Source organism: Exophiala oligosperma (genome assembly GCF_000835515.1).
Source record: "Exophiala oligosperma strain CBS 72588 unplaced genomic scaffold supercont1.5, whole genome shotgun sequence".
Lineage (NCBI taxonomy): Eukaryota > Fungi > Ascomycota > Eurotiomycetes > Chaetothyriales > Herpotrichiellaceae > Exophiala > Exophiala oligosperma.
The window spans coordinates 2793033-2805570 of record NW_015622822.1 but is presented as its reverse complement, the minus strand read 5'-3'; the positions used below and the strand labels follow the sequence as shown (position 1 = coordinate 2805570).

At 49.3% G+C, this 12538-nt stretch overlaps 1 protein-coding gene across 1 annotated transcript; it reads left to right on the top strand.

The window, feature by feature from the left end:
• The first annotated feature begins 6589 nt into the window (after positions 1-6589).
• Positions 6590-11671, top strand: PV06_06310 (uncharacterized protein). The gene is made up of 3 exons (XM_016407409.1): positions 6590-6780; positions 6828-10116; positions 10195-11671. Exons 1-3 carry the CDS (start codon positions 6653-6655, stop codon positions 11641-11643), a joined length of 4866 nt encoding a protein of 1621 aa, XP_016263013.1. The 5' UTR covers positions 6590-6652; the 3' UTR covers positions 11644-11671.
• Positions 11672-12538: the final 867 nt, after the last annotated feature.

Genomic DNA, 12538 nt, shown 5'->3' with positions numbered 1-12538 from the left:
ATTGCACACATTCCACAACGTACTGTCTTCATCGCAAGGATTCACAATTGGCACATCTCCATGGGATGAATCGTGTAAGAGGCGTCGCAAGGCTGCTGCCACTGCGTTGAACAGACCTTCTGTCGTTTCTTACATGCCTTTTGTCGACCTCGAGTCCTATGCCAGCATCAAAGAACTTGTGGACCAAATCAACGGAGGGGACGGTCAAGTAGACCTGGACCCTTATCCCCTGTTTCAACGACTAGCACTCAACCTCAGCTTGACTCTCGGTTATGGATTCCGTATTGGCGGCTCGGTTGACAACGATCTGTTGCGAGAGATCATCACTGTTGAACGTGGTATCAGCACCCTGAGAAGCACCAGCAATAATTGGCAAGACTTTGTCCCGTTGCTGAGATTCTTCTCTACGAGGTCGAACCAAGCATCAGACCTCAGGCATCGACGAGATGTTTATTTGGAATATCTGTTGCAGAAATTGAAAGAGAAGATAGGCAGTGGCTCTAACGTGTCTTGTATCACTGGGAACATCCTTCAGGACCCTGAATGCAAGCTCAATCATGGTAAGGCCTTCATATTCCTTGATCCTTTGTTTGATTGCGTTCACATCAAGCCGGTGAAGACAAGTCGGATACGGAAAGGATTTTGCTGATTGAGCATTTCAATGTAGCTGAAATCAAATCAATCTGCGTCACGATGATTGCTGGAGGACTGGATACCACCCCTGCCTGTATGCTTCTTGGCACTGCCATTCTGTCAGGACCTCAGGGAGCCTCACTGCAGGGAAGACTGCTCGACGAAATCCACAACACCTACCCAGACGGAGACGCTTGGGGAAAGTGTCTCGTGGAAGAGAAATGTGCCTACGTGATGGCGTTTTGCAAAGAGGTCCTTCGTTTCTGGACGGTCATACCCATGTCTCTGCCACGAGTTAGCATCAAAGATGTTGTCTACCAGGGGGCAACCATCCCTGCTGGGACGACATTTCTCATGGTAGGTTGGCACGTGAACCCTAGAAGATGTTTTACATTTTTTCTCCACTTTATGTTCTATGTCCGTCGATGGATTCAGCGACTGACATTGTCCCCATAGAATGCGTGGGCGGCTGATTACGACGCTGGTCACTTCCAGTCGCCCGAAGAATTCATGCCAGAGCGCTTTCTGGATCTCGCCGAAGGCTCGGGGACACAACATTTTGCCTTCGGAGCAGGTTCGCGCATGTGTACCGGCTCGCACTTGGCGTACAGGGAGATGTACATCACGTTTATACGGATGTTCATTGCGCTCGAGGTCTTGCCAGCCAAGGATCATATGCAGCGGCCGGTCTTGAAGGGGCCTCTCGAGTGCAACGCCAACCCGACGGGCTTGTCTATAGAGCCGAAGCCTTTCAAGATTGGCTTCCGGGTGCGCGACAGGGAACGCCTTGGACAATGGTTTGCGCAGACAGTAGAGGCCACAAGCCACATTGAGCAATGATGTGAAATAGAAATTGTTCACTCGAGGCCGATTTATATCTGTTTTTCTACCCGAAGACTCGCTCTTTTCTCCCTGAATTCAAACTGCCTGTTGATGTAACTCTCCGGTAGGGCAGAAGGAAAGCATAGATCATACCTTTTGGCGTCGACATTTCTCTATGGATTGTCAAATGTTCATGGAGAATTTAGTTCTTTGAGGCAGATATAGAACGGTGAGAGATCAGAGCAGAGCACAGCCACTGAGATATATATTTGACTCTGCTAGCTTGAACGAACGTTGGTTGATCACCATATCCAACATCTACGAATCTGCCATGTTTGCCAATTTCAATATCCAATTGACGGTCTCCTCCTTCGCCGTCACATTCGGCATGTGGCCCGTCTGCACAGCTGTAACATGGACCTTTCGGCCGCTCTCGTGCTCGACCATCTCAATCCAGGATCTCTGCAACTCGGGGGGCCCGACAAGATCCTCCTCACAGAGCAAATACGAAACAGGAATGTCCCTGTATCCCGCATGTGTCACGGGGTCGAGGAAGCTCCGGGAGGAGTGCTTTGCAAAGTCACGGACTATCGCCGTCCCTTCGTCAGGTGGCAGATGCTGGAGTATGAGTCTAGCAGTCCCGGCAGGGTCCGCCATCATCATCCAGCCGTGTTCCTACGAAGTATGTCAGAATATGAGCGAAAGAACCTCCGAGCCGACAAGTAATAAAGTCAGAAAAAGAGAAAAATGAGCCCGCAAATTCCCCGGACAAGAAAAGGGGGGACCGGGGGCTTACATCCACGTCAATGGGCGGATGTTGCTCTGCTGGGACGACACTTATGGCTTCGCGAGCTGACTGGCCGTGGGCGGGGACGATGGCGCTCATATAGCCAAGCCGAACGATGCCTCCCGGTTTACTCAGTGCCCTCCTCTCCTCTTTACCCAGGCCTTTGGAGGCTTGGGTCATGGGCACTCCCCCGTAAGAGTGGCCGATGATTATCACGTCCTTGCCCTCATCGGCCAACGTTTCGACCTCCTGTGCGAGTACCGCTGCGTCGTCGTAAATGGAAGGTGCCGCGTAGGCATAACCTTGTCGACTGCTCGGTCCCACTGTCGGTGGATGAATCCCCTTGATCTCATACCCTGCTTTAGTGACCGCATCGAAGAGCGGTTGATAGAGGGAAAGTAGACAATAGGAGCCCGGGAAGAAAAGAATCGAAGGTTTGGACATTGTATATAGCTGTGCTTAAGATTCCTCAACAAGTCGTGAAATCCGGCAGCAAACGTATCGATGCAGAATGGGGCCTTTTGGCGTTTATATTTAAAAAAATTACTGCAATCATCCAAGTTGAGACGGACGATTTTTCGGTCGAAAATTGTAATGTCTGTGATGCCAATACGCGTAACTCATTAACATAAGCTTTGATGGTAAGAGGCCGTTGGTTCTTCAGGCATGCGTCTCTGGTTTCGCAGAGACGACAGAGGGTGAATGCTGATGTTCGGATTATCCGCCGGCATTTCCGACCACGCGCGTATTCAACTTCACACCAATGGCCGCAGAGATCTTCTTTCAAGCCATGACCGTTGTTTGTCGACTATCTGAGTCCTGACACTATCGGCTTATTAGAATGCGTCCCGGGATCCGAAAGGAAAGTCTTAGAGTGGTTGGTTCGAGGGAGATCATTACTAGTTCGATTGTTTCAATATTCCAATATCTGCTGGTCCTTCTTCTCCAGTCAGTAAGTAAAGATGCAAACTTGTATCAAAAATTTGAGCATACTAGCATGTGAGCCAGGCTTCCTAATCTGTGAATCCCTTCCTGACTGACTGAGCATTGACTGTTCCGTCAGTTTGTGCATTGATAGCGTTATGCTTTACCTCCTCTTGTTTGGAGGTACGTAAAACATAATTTACCAGCCAACAGCCGTTTTCTCATCTCTTCTGACAGTGGCCTAGCTGATCTCGTTTTCGGCTCAGTAGTCTGCTGGTGACTGTCAGTCGAAGGGGTGAAGGTAGCTCCGCTCTTCACTGTCTTAAACAACTCGGGTGACTTGGTGAAACTGGTCTTAGCAAGATGGAAGTGACTCAGGGACGTTTCAAATTCATCACCGTAGCACCTTTCGGTGAGATCTATTGAAGAATCTCAATCGTCGTTTGGCCAAACAGCTACGCTTCAATCACTGTCATTCTCTCTAGTCCATCACTCCTCGCAATATCCACTATAAAAAGGCGGCCGCTCGGCTCATAGTAGCACAAAAGGTAGGAAGTGTTCAGGAGAACTCAAGGAACAGAAATTCCTAGACATGAATGAGCGAGGAAATAAATAAATATATATATCTTTGCCTTGTGGACACCCTTCTTCATCAGATCTCAGCGCACGGAAACCATAAGCATGCCCTTTCAAAGAGCGTAATGCTCAATGTCGTCTGGTATGTCAGCAATCATCCTAAGTTCAAATATCCTCGACGGACCTGCGAAGGACATATTGAGTTATATGTCACATACTGGTACAATCAATGAGGGAACCAAGGACAGCTTACACATGGACCCTGGCGTCCAAAACAGTTCGCCACGTTCCAAGTGCTACTCAAGTCGATGATTGCTTGGTTCCACGACGCTTTTCAGATCGATACTGGCAGTTTTGATCTCACACTCATGAAGACCTTGCCAATTGCAATGAAGGTCTCAGTGGACTGTCGAGCAGGAGACTGTATCCCATCAGGCCCGGAGTGTAGTAAGAAAGGCTTCTTCTTGAAGTTTGAGGATATTCAGATATCGCTAAAGGGCGATGAAGAGATTAACTCGAATCTCGTTGCCAACGTCGTTCTCCGGTACACAAAGTTTGAAAAGTATGTTATTTACAACGATTTGACTTCTACAACACTTTCAATTCTGTTGAAGCTAATTAATCTCATCCACGCAGAAAATCAAACCAGAATCGAACACGCCGAGTGGAGTGTTTGAAAAATACCGAGTTCAACACCATTGATTTGGTTCTTTTACTGGTGGCTCACGGCCTTCGACACGGGCTGTTTCAGGACGGCACAACACTTGACGAGATTCTCGCTGCGGCCAACGCTCGTGGCGATAGGACCTTGCGTTGGAAGCACCCTTCCTATCCTCTAGTCCCTTCTCAAGGCACAGGGCTATCTGGTGTTTTAACACTGAATCGGCCGACAAATAAGACGATTGCAATGGAAACAATCAAGAGAATGGGAGACCTGGCTGGATATCTACCAGAGCTCCTTGCGCACGATGTTCGCCGTGGAAGTGCGAAAGACCTGTCAAGACTTCCCACCAACATTCTCAGACCTTCCACTGAAGGAGTCGCTCGAGCCATGGGTCATACCAATGTCGAAGCCAACAAGCCCTACAACGAGGATGAGGACGAAGCACTGAGTGTTCACAAACCCGCTCTCCCTGTATCTGCGATTGATAGCACTATGCTGCAGGTTACTTCTGGCTACACCATGCCAAGCCATTCAGCAATGTCAGCAATGGTATTTGATTATATTCGGCAAAACTCTGCAACTCTTCTTGAGGATGACTCACCTCCAATCTCGTTCTTTCTTAGCCCTGCCCCTGGTGAAGACGATCCTATGTACAAAGATTGGAAAAAACCCAGAAAGGCAGTTGCCAAGATCGTTAAGACAGAGCATCGCAATGAATGGGTCAAGGTGCAGAGCGGTGTTACTGCTGACCGGGCTGCTTTTGCCGAGCTATACTCATCTCAACCGGTAGCAAGCGGCAGGAAACGAAGACCATCTTCTGGAGTTCAAACAAGATCTTCAAAAAGAGTGGCCACTGCCAACCAACCTAGTCTGCCAACCACTCCAGCCAATGCAGACTTTGACCTCTTCTCTGAACTCGAGAACGATACTCTCGGCACACTTTGTGATGAGACCACTGTTGTGGCAGAGTTAAGTGCGATGAACGACATACACCCGACACAAGTGAACCAGTCAATCTTGGATCTTGATGCGACCGAATTTGTACTCTTGATGAGCCGGTACAATGTGACTCTCAATCAAGCAGTCAGGGGTGGGCGCACTCCATCACCAGAGAACTGGGAAGGCAAAGTCTCGTGGGGCAACACACGAGATGATCCCACGAGGTTTATGTTTAAGTGCCCAAATTGCGATTCCAGCTTCTACATGCGCCAAAAATACGAAAACCATAGAGAGATTTGTGCTGATATGGGTCTGAAGAAAGGGGGCCTCATTACATCACAACAAGAAGAGCAAGTTGCCGCCAGGGAGCATGAGACAAAGCAAGGTTACAAGTTCAAATGTCAATTTGCAGAACAAGGAAAGTGTGACAAAGGGCCGTTCCAAGGTTCTCATCAGCTAGCACAGCACATGCATACTCACGAGTTTGTCAAGAATGGGTTGTGTGCGAGACGCGAGGAGTGCAGCAGCGATGAGATCTTCCAGAATATCAGCAACTGGAGACAGCACCTTTTGAACGAGCATTCCGAGGACCGTGTGCCAGAACGAGCTTGTCCAAGGCCTGATTTGGGCTGCAACAAGATATTTCAAACCCTTCGAGCATACAATTCTCGTGTTTGGACAGCTTATCAAGTTCATGATGAGAGCTACACCACGATGAAGCTTGACAAATCTGGAAGCACGGCAGAGGAGAAAGAGAATATGGGTTGAATAAGGACATTTGAATGATGTAGCTTGCGAGGTTTGCGAGCTGGAATACTCATATGAGTACGATTACGAACCAGCCGGTGTGCCAGAGCTCCGCGCCTAGACTCCAAGCAGCCCAGGGCCCCCACTGGCCCTAAATTGAGGAGACATATTGTACAATAGTACTAGAAGCCCCACTGGCTCTCCCGACCCCGGGGACTCGGACCCCCAGAAGCAGGTCCATTGACCTATAGATTCTCTAAGCCGAGACCTAGTCGTCATAGACTGTGCTGGGAAACATTTCTTGACTTCACCATCTCGAGGTGCTATCCAGGCTAAAAAAACTACGACAACAATCTCCATCTCGCAACACAAGACATGCCAATATTGCTACAAGATGGAACCATGTCTCATACCTCCATACTGAGTATCTATTCGTTATCTCGCTACTCTTGTGGCTGGCTGCCTGCTACTACATATGCTACATAAAATCTCAATGAAGCTGCCACAGCGGCAGTCTCTCTTCGACGCCGGCCAGTGATTCCCCTTCTTCCTTTTTCCACATGGCTTCTCTCTTCATCCGTCAGATCTGGACACTCACATTGAAGAATCTGCTTGTTGCTTTCGTGCGACGGTGGTTCTCTACGACAATCAGGGCTTTCCTCTTGCCTTGTATCTTTGTGGGCTTCCTGTGCGTCACTGACTACATATACAGCCTTCGAGTTCTGACAATTTTAGATCGTATGCACGATTCCTCTTCATTCCTCCCTCCGTCTATGGTATTGGGGATCCGACTCCAGTCCGTAGTCTGCCGCAAGCTCTCGACCTCGTCTCCGGTGGGCGGGACAAGCTAGTCTTCGTCAACAATGGCTTCTCGGGCGGGGCTATCGAGTCAGTCATCGATCGAGTTGTGAACGGTGCCGGGTCGTTCAGTGGGAAGGTAGAGATTTTGTCTCAAGAGGAGGACCTTTTGACAACTTGTAGAAACAGTATCAGGGGCACTTCCACATGCGTTGCTGGGGCCGTCTTCTTCTCCTCCCCTTCAGAAGGCGAGGCTGGTCGATGGAACTATTCGATCAGGGCAGACGGTGGACTTCAGAACAAAATCGTCACAGACTCCTCTAAAAACGACGTGGAAATCTATCTCCTGCCGCTCCAACACGCGATCGATCGTGCCATCTCCAACGTCGAAGATGGAAGAAATGGTTCACAGGCTTTGCCAGACCAGGTGCAGGAGTATCCTTATACATCGATGACGAAACAGCAACGTCTGCGACAGATTAGGACGAGGTATATGGGAGGCATTATCGACATTCTTGCTGTCGCCTTCTTCATCGGCGTGGTTGGTGTGACTTACCAACTTACAGGACTGATAGCCGCCGAGAGAGAGCAAGGTATGGCCCAATTACTAGACTGTATGATGCCAAATTCCAGAAGATGGCAACCGCAAATGGCGAGAATCCTAGCGAATCATATCGCCTTTGATCTTCTCTACGGGCCTGGCTGGATCATCATGGCGATCATTCTCTCAGTGGGTGTATTCAGCAAAACGTCTGCCGCTATTGTCATCATCTTCAATATCTTGTCGGGTCTTTCAATGTCGTCCCTGTCCATTTTCGGGGCTGCGTTCTTCAAAAAGGCCCAACTCAGTGGGATTACGTCCGTCATCGTGAGTCTGTTACTGGCCATCATCGCACAAGTTGCAAGCAAGGCAGGTTCCGCATCGGTCGCAATCCTTTCACTCCTCTTTCCGCCCATGAACTATGTCTATTTTGTTATCTTCATGGCTCGCTACGAAAGACAAGATCACGGGACAAATCTCTTGAAGCGAGCGCCAGAAAACACTTCAGCAGTCCCAGGGATTGTCTTATGGATATTCCTAATCATTCAGATTGTGGTGTTTCCCATCCTAGGTGCCTATGTCGAGAGAACGCTATATGGAACCACGTCAAAGAGTCGCCAGACGAAAGTTTCGGATGATACCACTGCCATCTCGCTGCTTGAATTTACGAAAGAGTACCAGCCGTCCATCTTGGCCAAGATTCGCTCAATATTCACGCGGAGGAAACCGAAGACGGTCCTAGCAGTCGACAAGTTGAATTTGATCGCTGGACGTGGTGAGATCATGGTTCTGCTGGGGGCAAATGGCAGTGGCAAAAGCACGACCCTCGATGCTATTGCTGGACTCAATTCGATCACATCAGGCGGAATTTTGATCAACTACCCATCTCCCGAGACTGGACTGGGCCTTTGTCCTCAGAAGAACGTCCTATGGGACGATTTGACGGTCGATGAACATGTTGTCATCTTCAACCGAGTCAAAAGTAAAATGCCTGCGACAAAGGCCGACAATCTCTCCCTGCTCACTTCGTGTGATATTGCTGCAAAAGCGAAAGCGCGTGCCAAAACCCTGTCCGGTGGACAGAAAAGAAAGCTTCAGCTAGCCATGATGTTTACAGGCGGCTCAAAAGTATGCTGCGTTGACGAAGTATCGTCCGGTCTCGATCCACTGTCTCGACGCAAGATATGGGACATCCTCCTTGCAGAGCGTGGCAGAAGGTCCATAATTCTGACTACGCATTTCCTGGATGAAGCTGAGTTGCTGGCTGACCACATCGCCATCCTGTCGAAGGGAGTTTTAAAAGCTGCAGGCACATCGGTTGAGCTCAAGAACAAATTGGGCTCCGGATATCGGGTCCATGTTTACCACAATCACGGCGCACAACAAATCCCAACTTTCCAGGATATCAGCCACCAGAAACACAGCGATCAGACTGTGTACTTTTTACAAGATTCTGCCTCGGCTGCAAATTTCCTCAGTCGTGTTGATGGTACCGGCTTGGCTGAATACCAGGTCAACGGACCGACGATCGAAGACGTCTTCCTCAAGGTTGCTGAAGAAGTGCAGATACGGTCTGACACCTCGACTGAGGTCGAATCGAAGGATGTGATAGAAGTAGTGGGCAGCAATCGCAGTGAAGAAGCCACTACAAACAAGGCAGCAGAGGTTGTGATCCAAGATGACCCATCTACCAACGCCCCAAAGCTACTGGACGGTCGTCGCATCAGCATGCCTCAACAAGCCAAGGTGCTCTTCTCAAAAAGACTTGTGGTTCTTCGGCGGAATAGCCTTCCCTACCTCGCAGCATTTATAATTCCGGTCATCGCCGCTGGCCTAGTCACACTTTTCCTCAAGCACTTCGAGAAGGCCGAATGCTCTCCCTCGTCGGCTGTCTCGGTCTCTGATATTGAGTCTTTATCAACCCAGATCAATTATCAGCTTGTAGCAGGCCCCCGAAATCTGTTAGATCAAGGCGCAATAGAATTGCTAGCCGGCTCCTTTGGTAGCAGCATTGGTGAAGGAGATGTGGGGGCTAATACTACCAAGCTGCTTAAATCGATTCACCTTGTCGATACTTTGGAGGAGTTCAACGACTACATCGAGAACAAGTACGCCAATGTCACACCAGGAGGCTTCTTTCTCGGTGGCGGTAGGGTCGCCCCTACCTTTGCTTGGAAAGGAAATGGTGACATCGCATTCCCAGTCATCATCCAGAATTCTCTTGACACACTGTTGACCAATATTTCGATCTCAAACCAATATCAAGCGTTTGATATACCGTGGGGTGCCAGTGTTGGAGACGCTCTACAGCTCATTACTTACTTTGGTCTGGCCATGGCGGTTTATCCATCCTTTTTCGCCTTGTATCCGACGATTGAGCGACTCCATAATGTTCGAGGTCTGCATTATAGTAATGGCGTTCGATCGGCGCCTCTCTGGCTTGCGTACACTATATTCGACTTCGTTATCGTACTGGTCACCAGCGCCATTGCAATTATAATCTTCCGCGCCGCCTCTGATGTCTGGTATCATGTCGAATACCTCTTTGTGGTATTCTTCCTGTATGGCCTGGCCTCGACATTATTGTCGTACGTTATTTCATTGTTTTCGAGGTCGCAACTAGCAGCCTTTGCATTCGCTGCTGGAGGACAGGCTGTAATGTTTCTTCTTTATTTCATTGCATACGTAAGTTCTGACCCTTGACACGCTCTGTGATGAGCGTGAAGCCTGTGCTGACGTCGTTGTCATGCTGACGAATCTTAGATGAGCGTGTTAACGTATTCGCCCATCGACAAAATTGATGACTACGTCAATGTATGTCATTTTACGATTGCCGCGATATCTCCAGTGGCGAATCTCACTCGAGCACTTTTTATCACCCTGAATGTGTTCTCAATCACTTGCAGAGATCGACAATTCGCTTCTTATCCCGGATCAATGACTACATTCGGTGGCCCAATCTTGTACTTGATATTGCATACTGTCGCGCTGTTCTGCCTGCTTCTATGGTGGGATTCGGGCCCGACCTTTCAACGTTGGCGTAGTAGAGCAAAGGAAGAAGAAGTTGAGTCGAAAGATACACTTGAAGCTGAGGTCTCCAATGAGCTCACACGAGTCAATTCTTCACAAGATGGGCTTCGTGTTCTTCATTTGACCAAGTACTTTGGCAGGAATCTCGCAGTCGATAATGTGACATTTGGCGTTCCACACAGCGAGGTGTTCGCACTCCTCGGGCCGAACGGCGCTGGCAAGTCGACAACAATTTCGCTCATTAGAGGCGACATTCAGCCAAGTCGTCGAGGAGGTGACATCCTTGTGGACAATATTTCAGTTATTCGTCACCGGACTCAAGCCAGATATCGATTGGGAGTTTGTCCTCAATTCGACGCGATGGACACGATGACAGTAGCAGAACATCTCAACTTCTATGCCAAGGTCCGCGGAGTCATTGACCCTGGTCACAATGTTGACGCAGTCATGCAAGCTGTTGGACTGGAGCAATACGCAGATCGCATGGCTGCGAAGTTGTCAGGTGGCAACAAGCGTAAATTATCCCTAGGCATTGCCCTCATGGGCAATCCAAGCGTGTTGTTGCTTGACGAGCCTTCTTCGGGTATGGACGCCGCAAGCAAACGTGTTATGTGGCAAACACTGAAGTCGGTGGTACCTGGCCGGTCTTTGGTTCTGACGACTCACTCAATGGAGGAAGCAGATGCTCTCGCCATGCGAGCCGGAATCATGGCTGGAAAAATGCTTGCTCTAGGAAGCACTGAATACCTCCGACGCAAGCACGGAGATGCCTATTATGTCCACCTTGTCCATCGGCACGCCCCTCATACATCCGAGCAAGAAATGGAGCGTATTCGCATCTGGGTCAGCACCACCTTCCCGCAGGCCGAAGTCGAAAGCAAGATATATGCTGGACAGATCCGGTTCTCTGTGCCCACAGCAGCATTGCGCGAGAAGGGCGATGAAATCAATCGAAGCTCGGGCATATCTAGACTTTTTGCAGCTCTTGAAACAAACAAAGCTGATCAAGAGATTCAGTTCTACAGTGTGAGCCGGGCAACGCTCGACCAGGTCTTTCTCAGCATAGTGGGTAAGCACAATGTGACGGAAGAAGGCACTGACGTTCCGACTGCATCAAATACTCGATCTGGGAAGAGCATCAAGCGATTTTTGTCCGCCATGACTGGAAGGAAACGAGAATAGTAGTGGAAGACAGCATGCCCGATTTTGTGGATATATATTTCATTGTACATAAAGGCATGAAAAGTGTTGATGATGATTTTGACCCCGGATATGCACCCGTGCTCGGAATGGTTCTGCAGGATTTCAGCGTACTCGTAGGTCTTGTCCGCCTGGGCAGAGATCCATTGCCGCTTACTCGGACGAGTTGATACCTAGCCGGACGAGGACGAGCACGAATTACTGTCAAGAACTCCATACATACTCCGTATCCAGGCAATATGGAGTGACGTCGGAGTAATTTTCTTCCTTCCCAACGTACAATATGGATCTCGGACATTACTATATGGACTTAAGGAACAGAATTGCCGCTGAATAAGCGGCATTTCTCTGGTCCAATGGTATCACACAACATAAAAGAGACAGAAAGACAGGGCCAGTAGAGCCTCGACGCCGAGGGGTAAAATCCAAACAACAATGGAGGAGGGACAGTACGATGTGTTTCCCTTTCAGGAGTCTAGGGGAGTCTGTAAGTCTGGGCAGGACTGTGTGCACTTGTACGAAGCATCACATCAGCCGACAAATTTCAACCAACAGTCAATCCTCCCACGGGCTTCCGACTACAGTACATACTCGTACGAGGCAACTAGACCAAGATCAACAAGCCGCCTGGAGCACTAAAAGGATCCCCTGTTCTGCCACAAGCGAGAGCGACACCGGGAAGAGGCCTCGCAGGCCCACACGGTCTCTTGGCTGATGGATTTTACTAATGAGGAGGTGAAAGCGAGAACATTTCCGCCTGCCATGCTGCTCGCATGTGGAGTGTGGGAGCCGGGGAGGTTTTCGCATATCTGTGACTTGAGCCAGGCCCCTGATTGAATGTCGTCGTATGCACGTCGAATTGTGCGTACTGTATGAG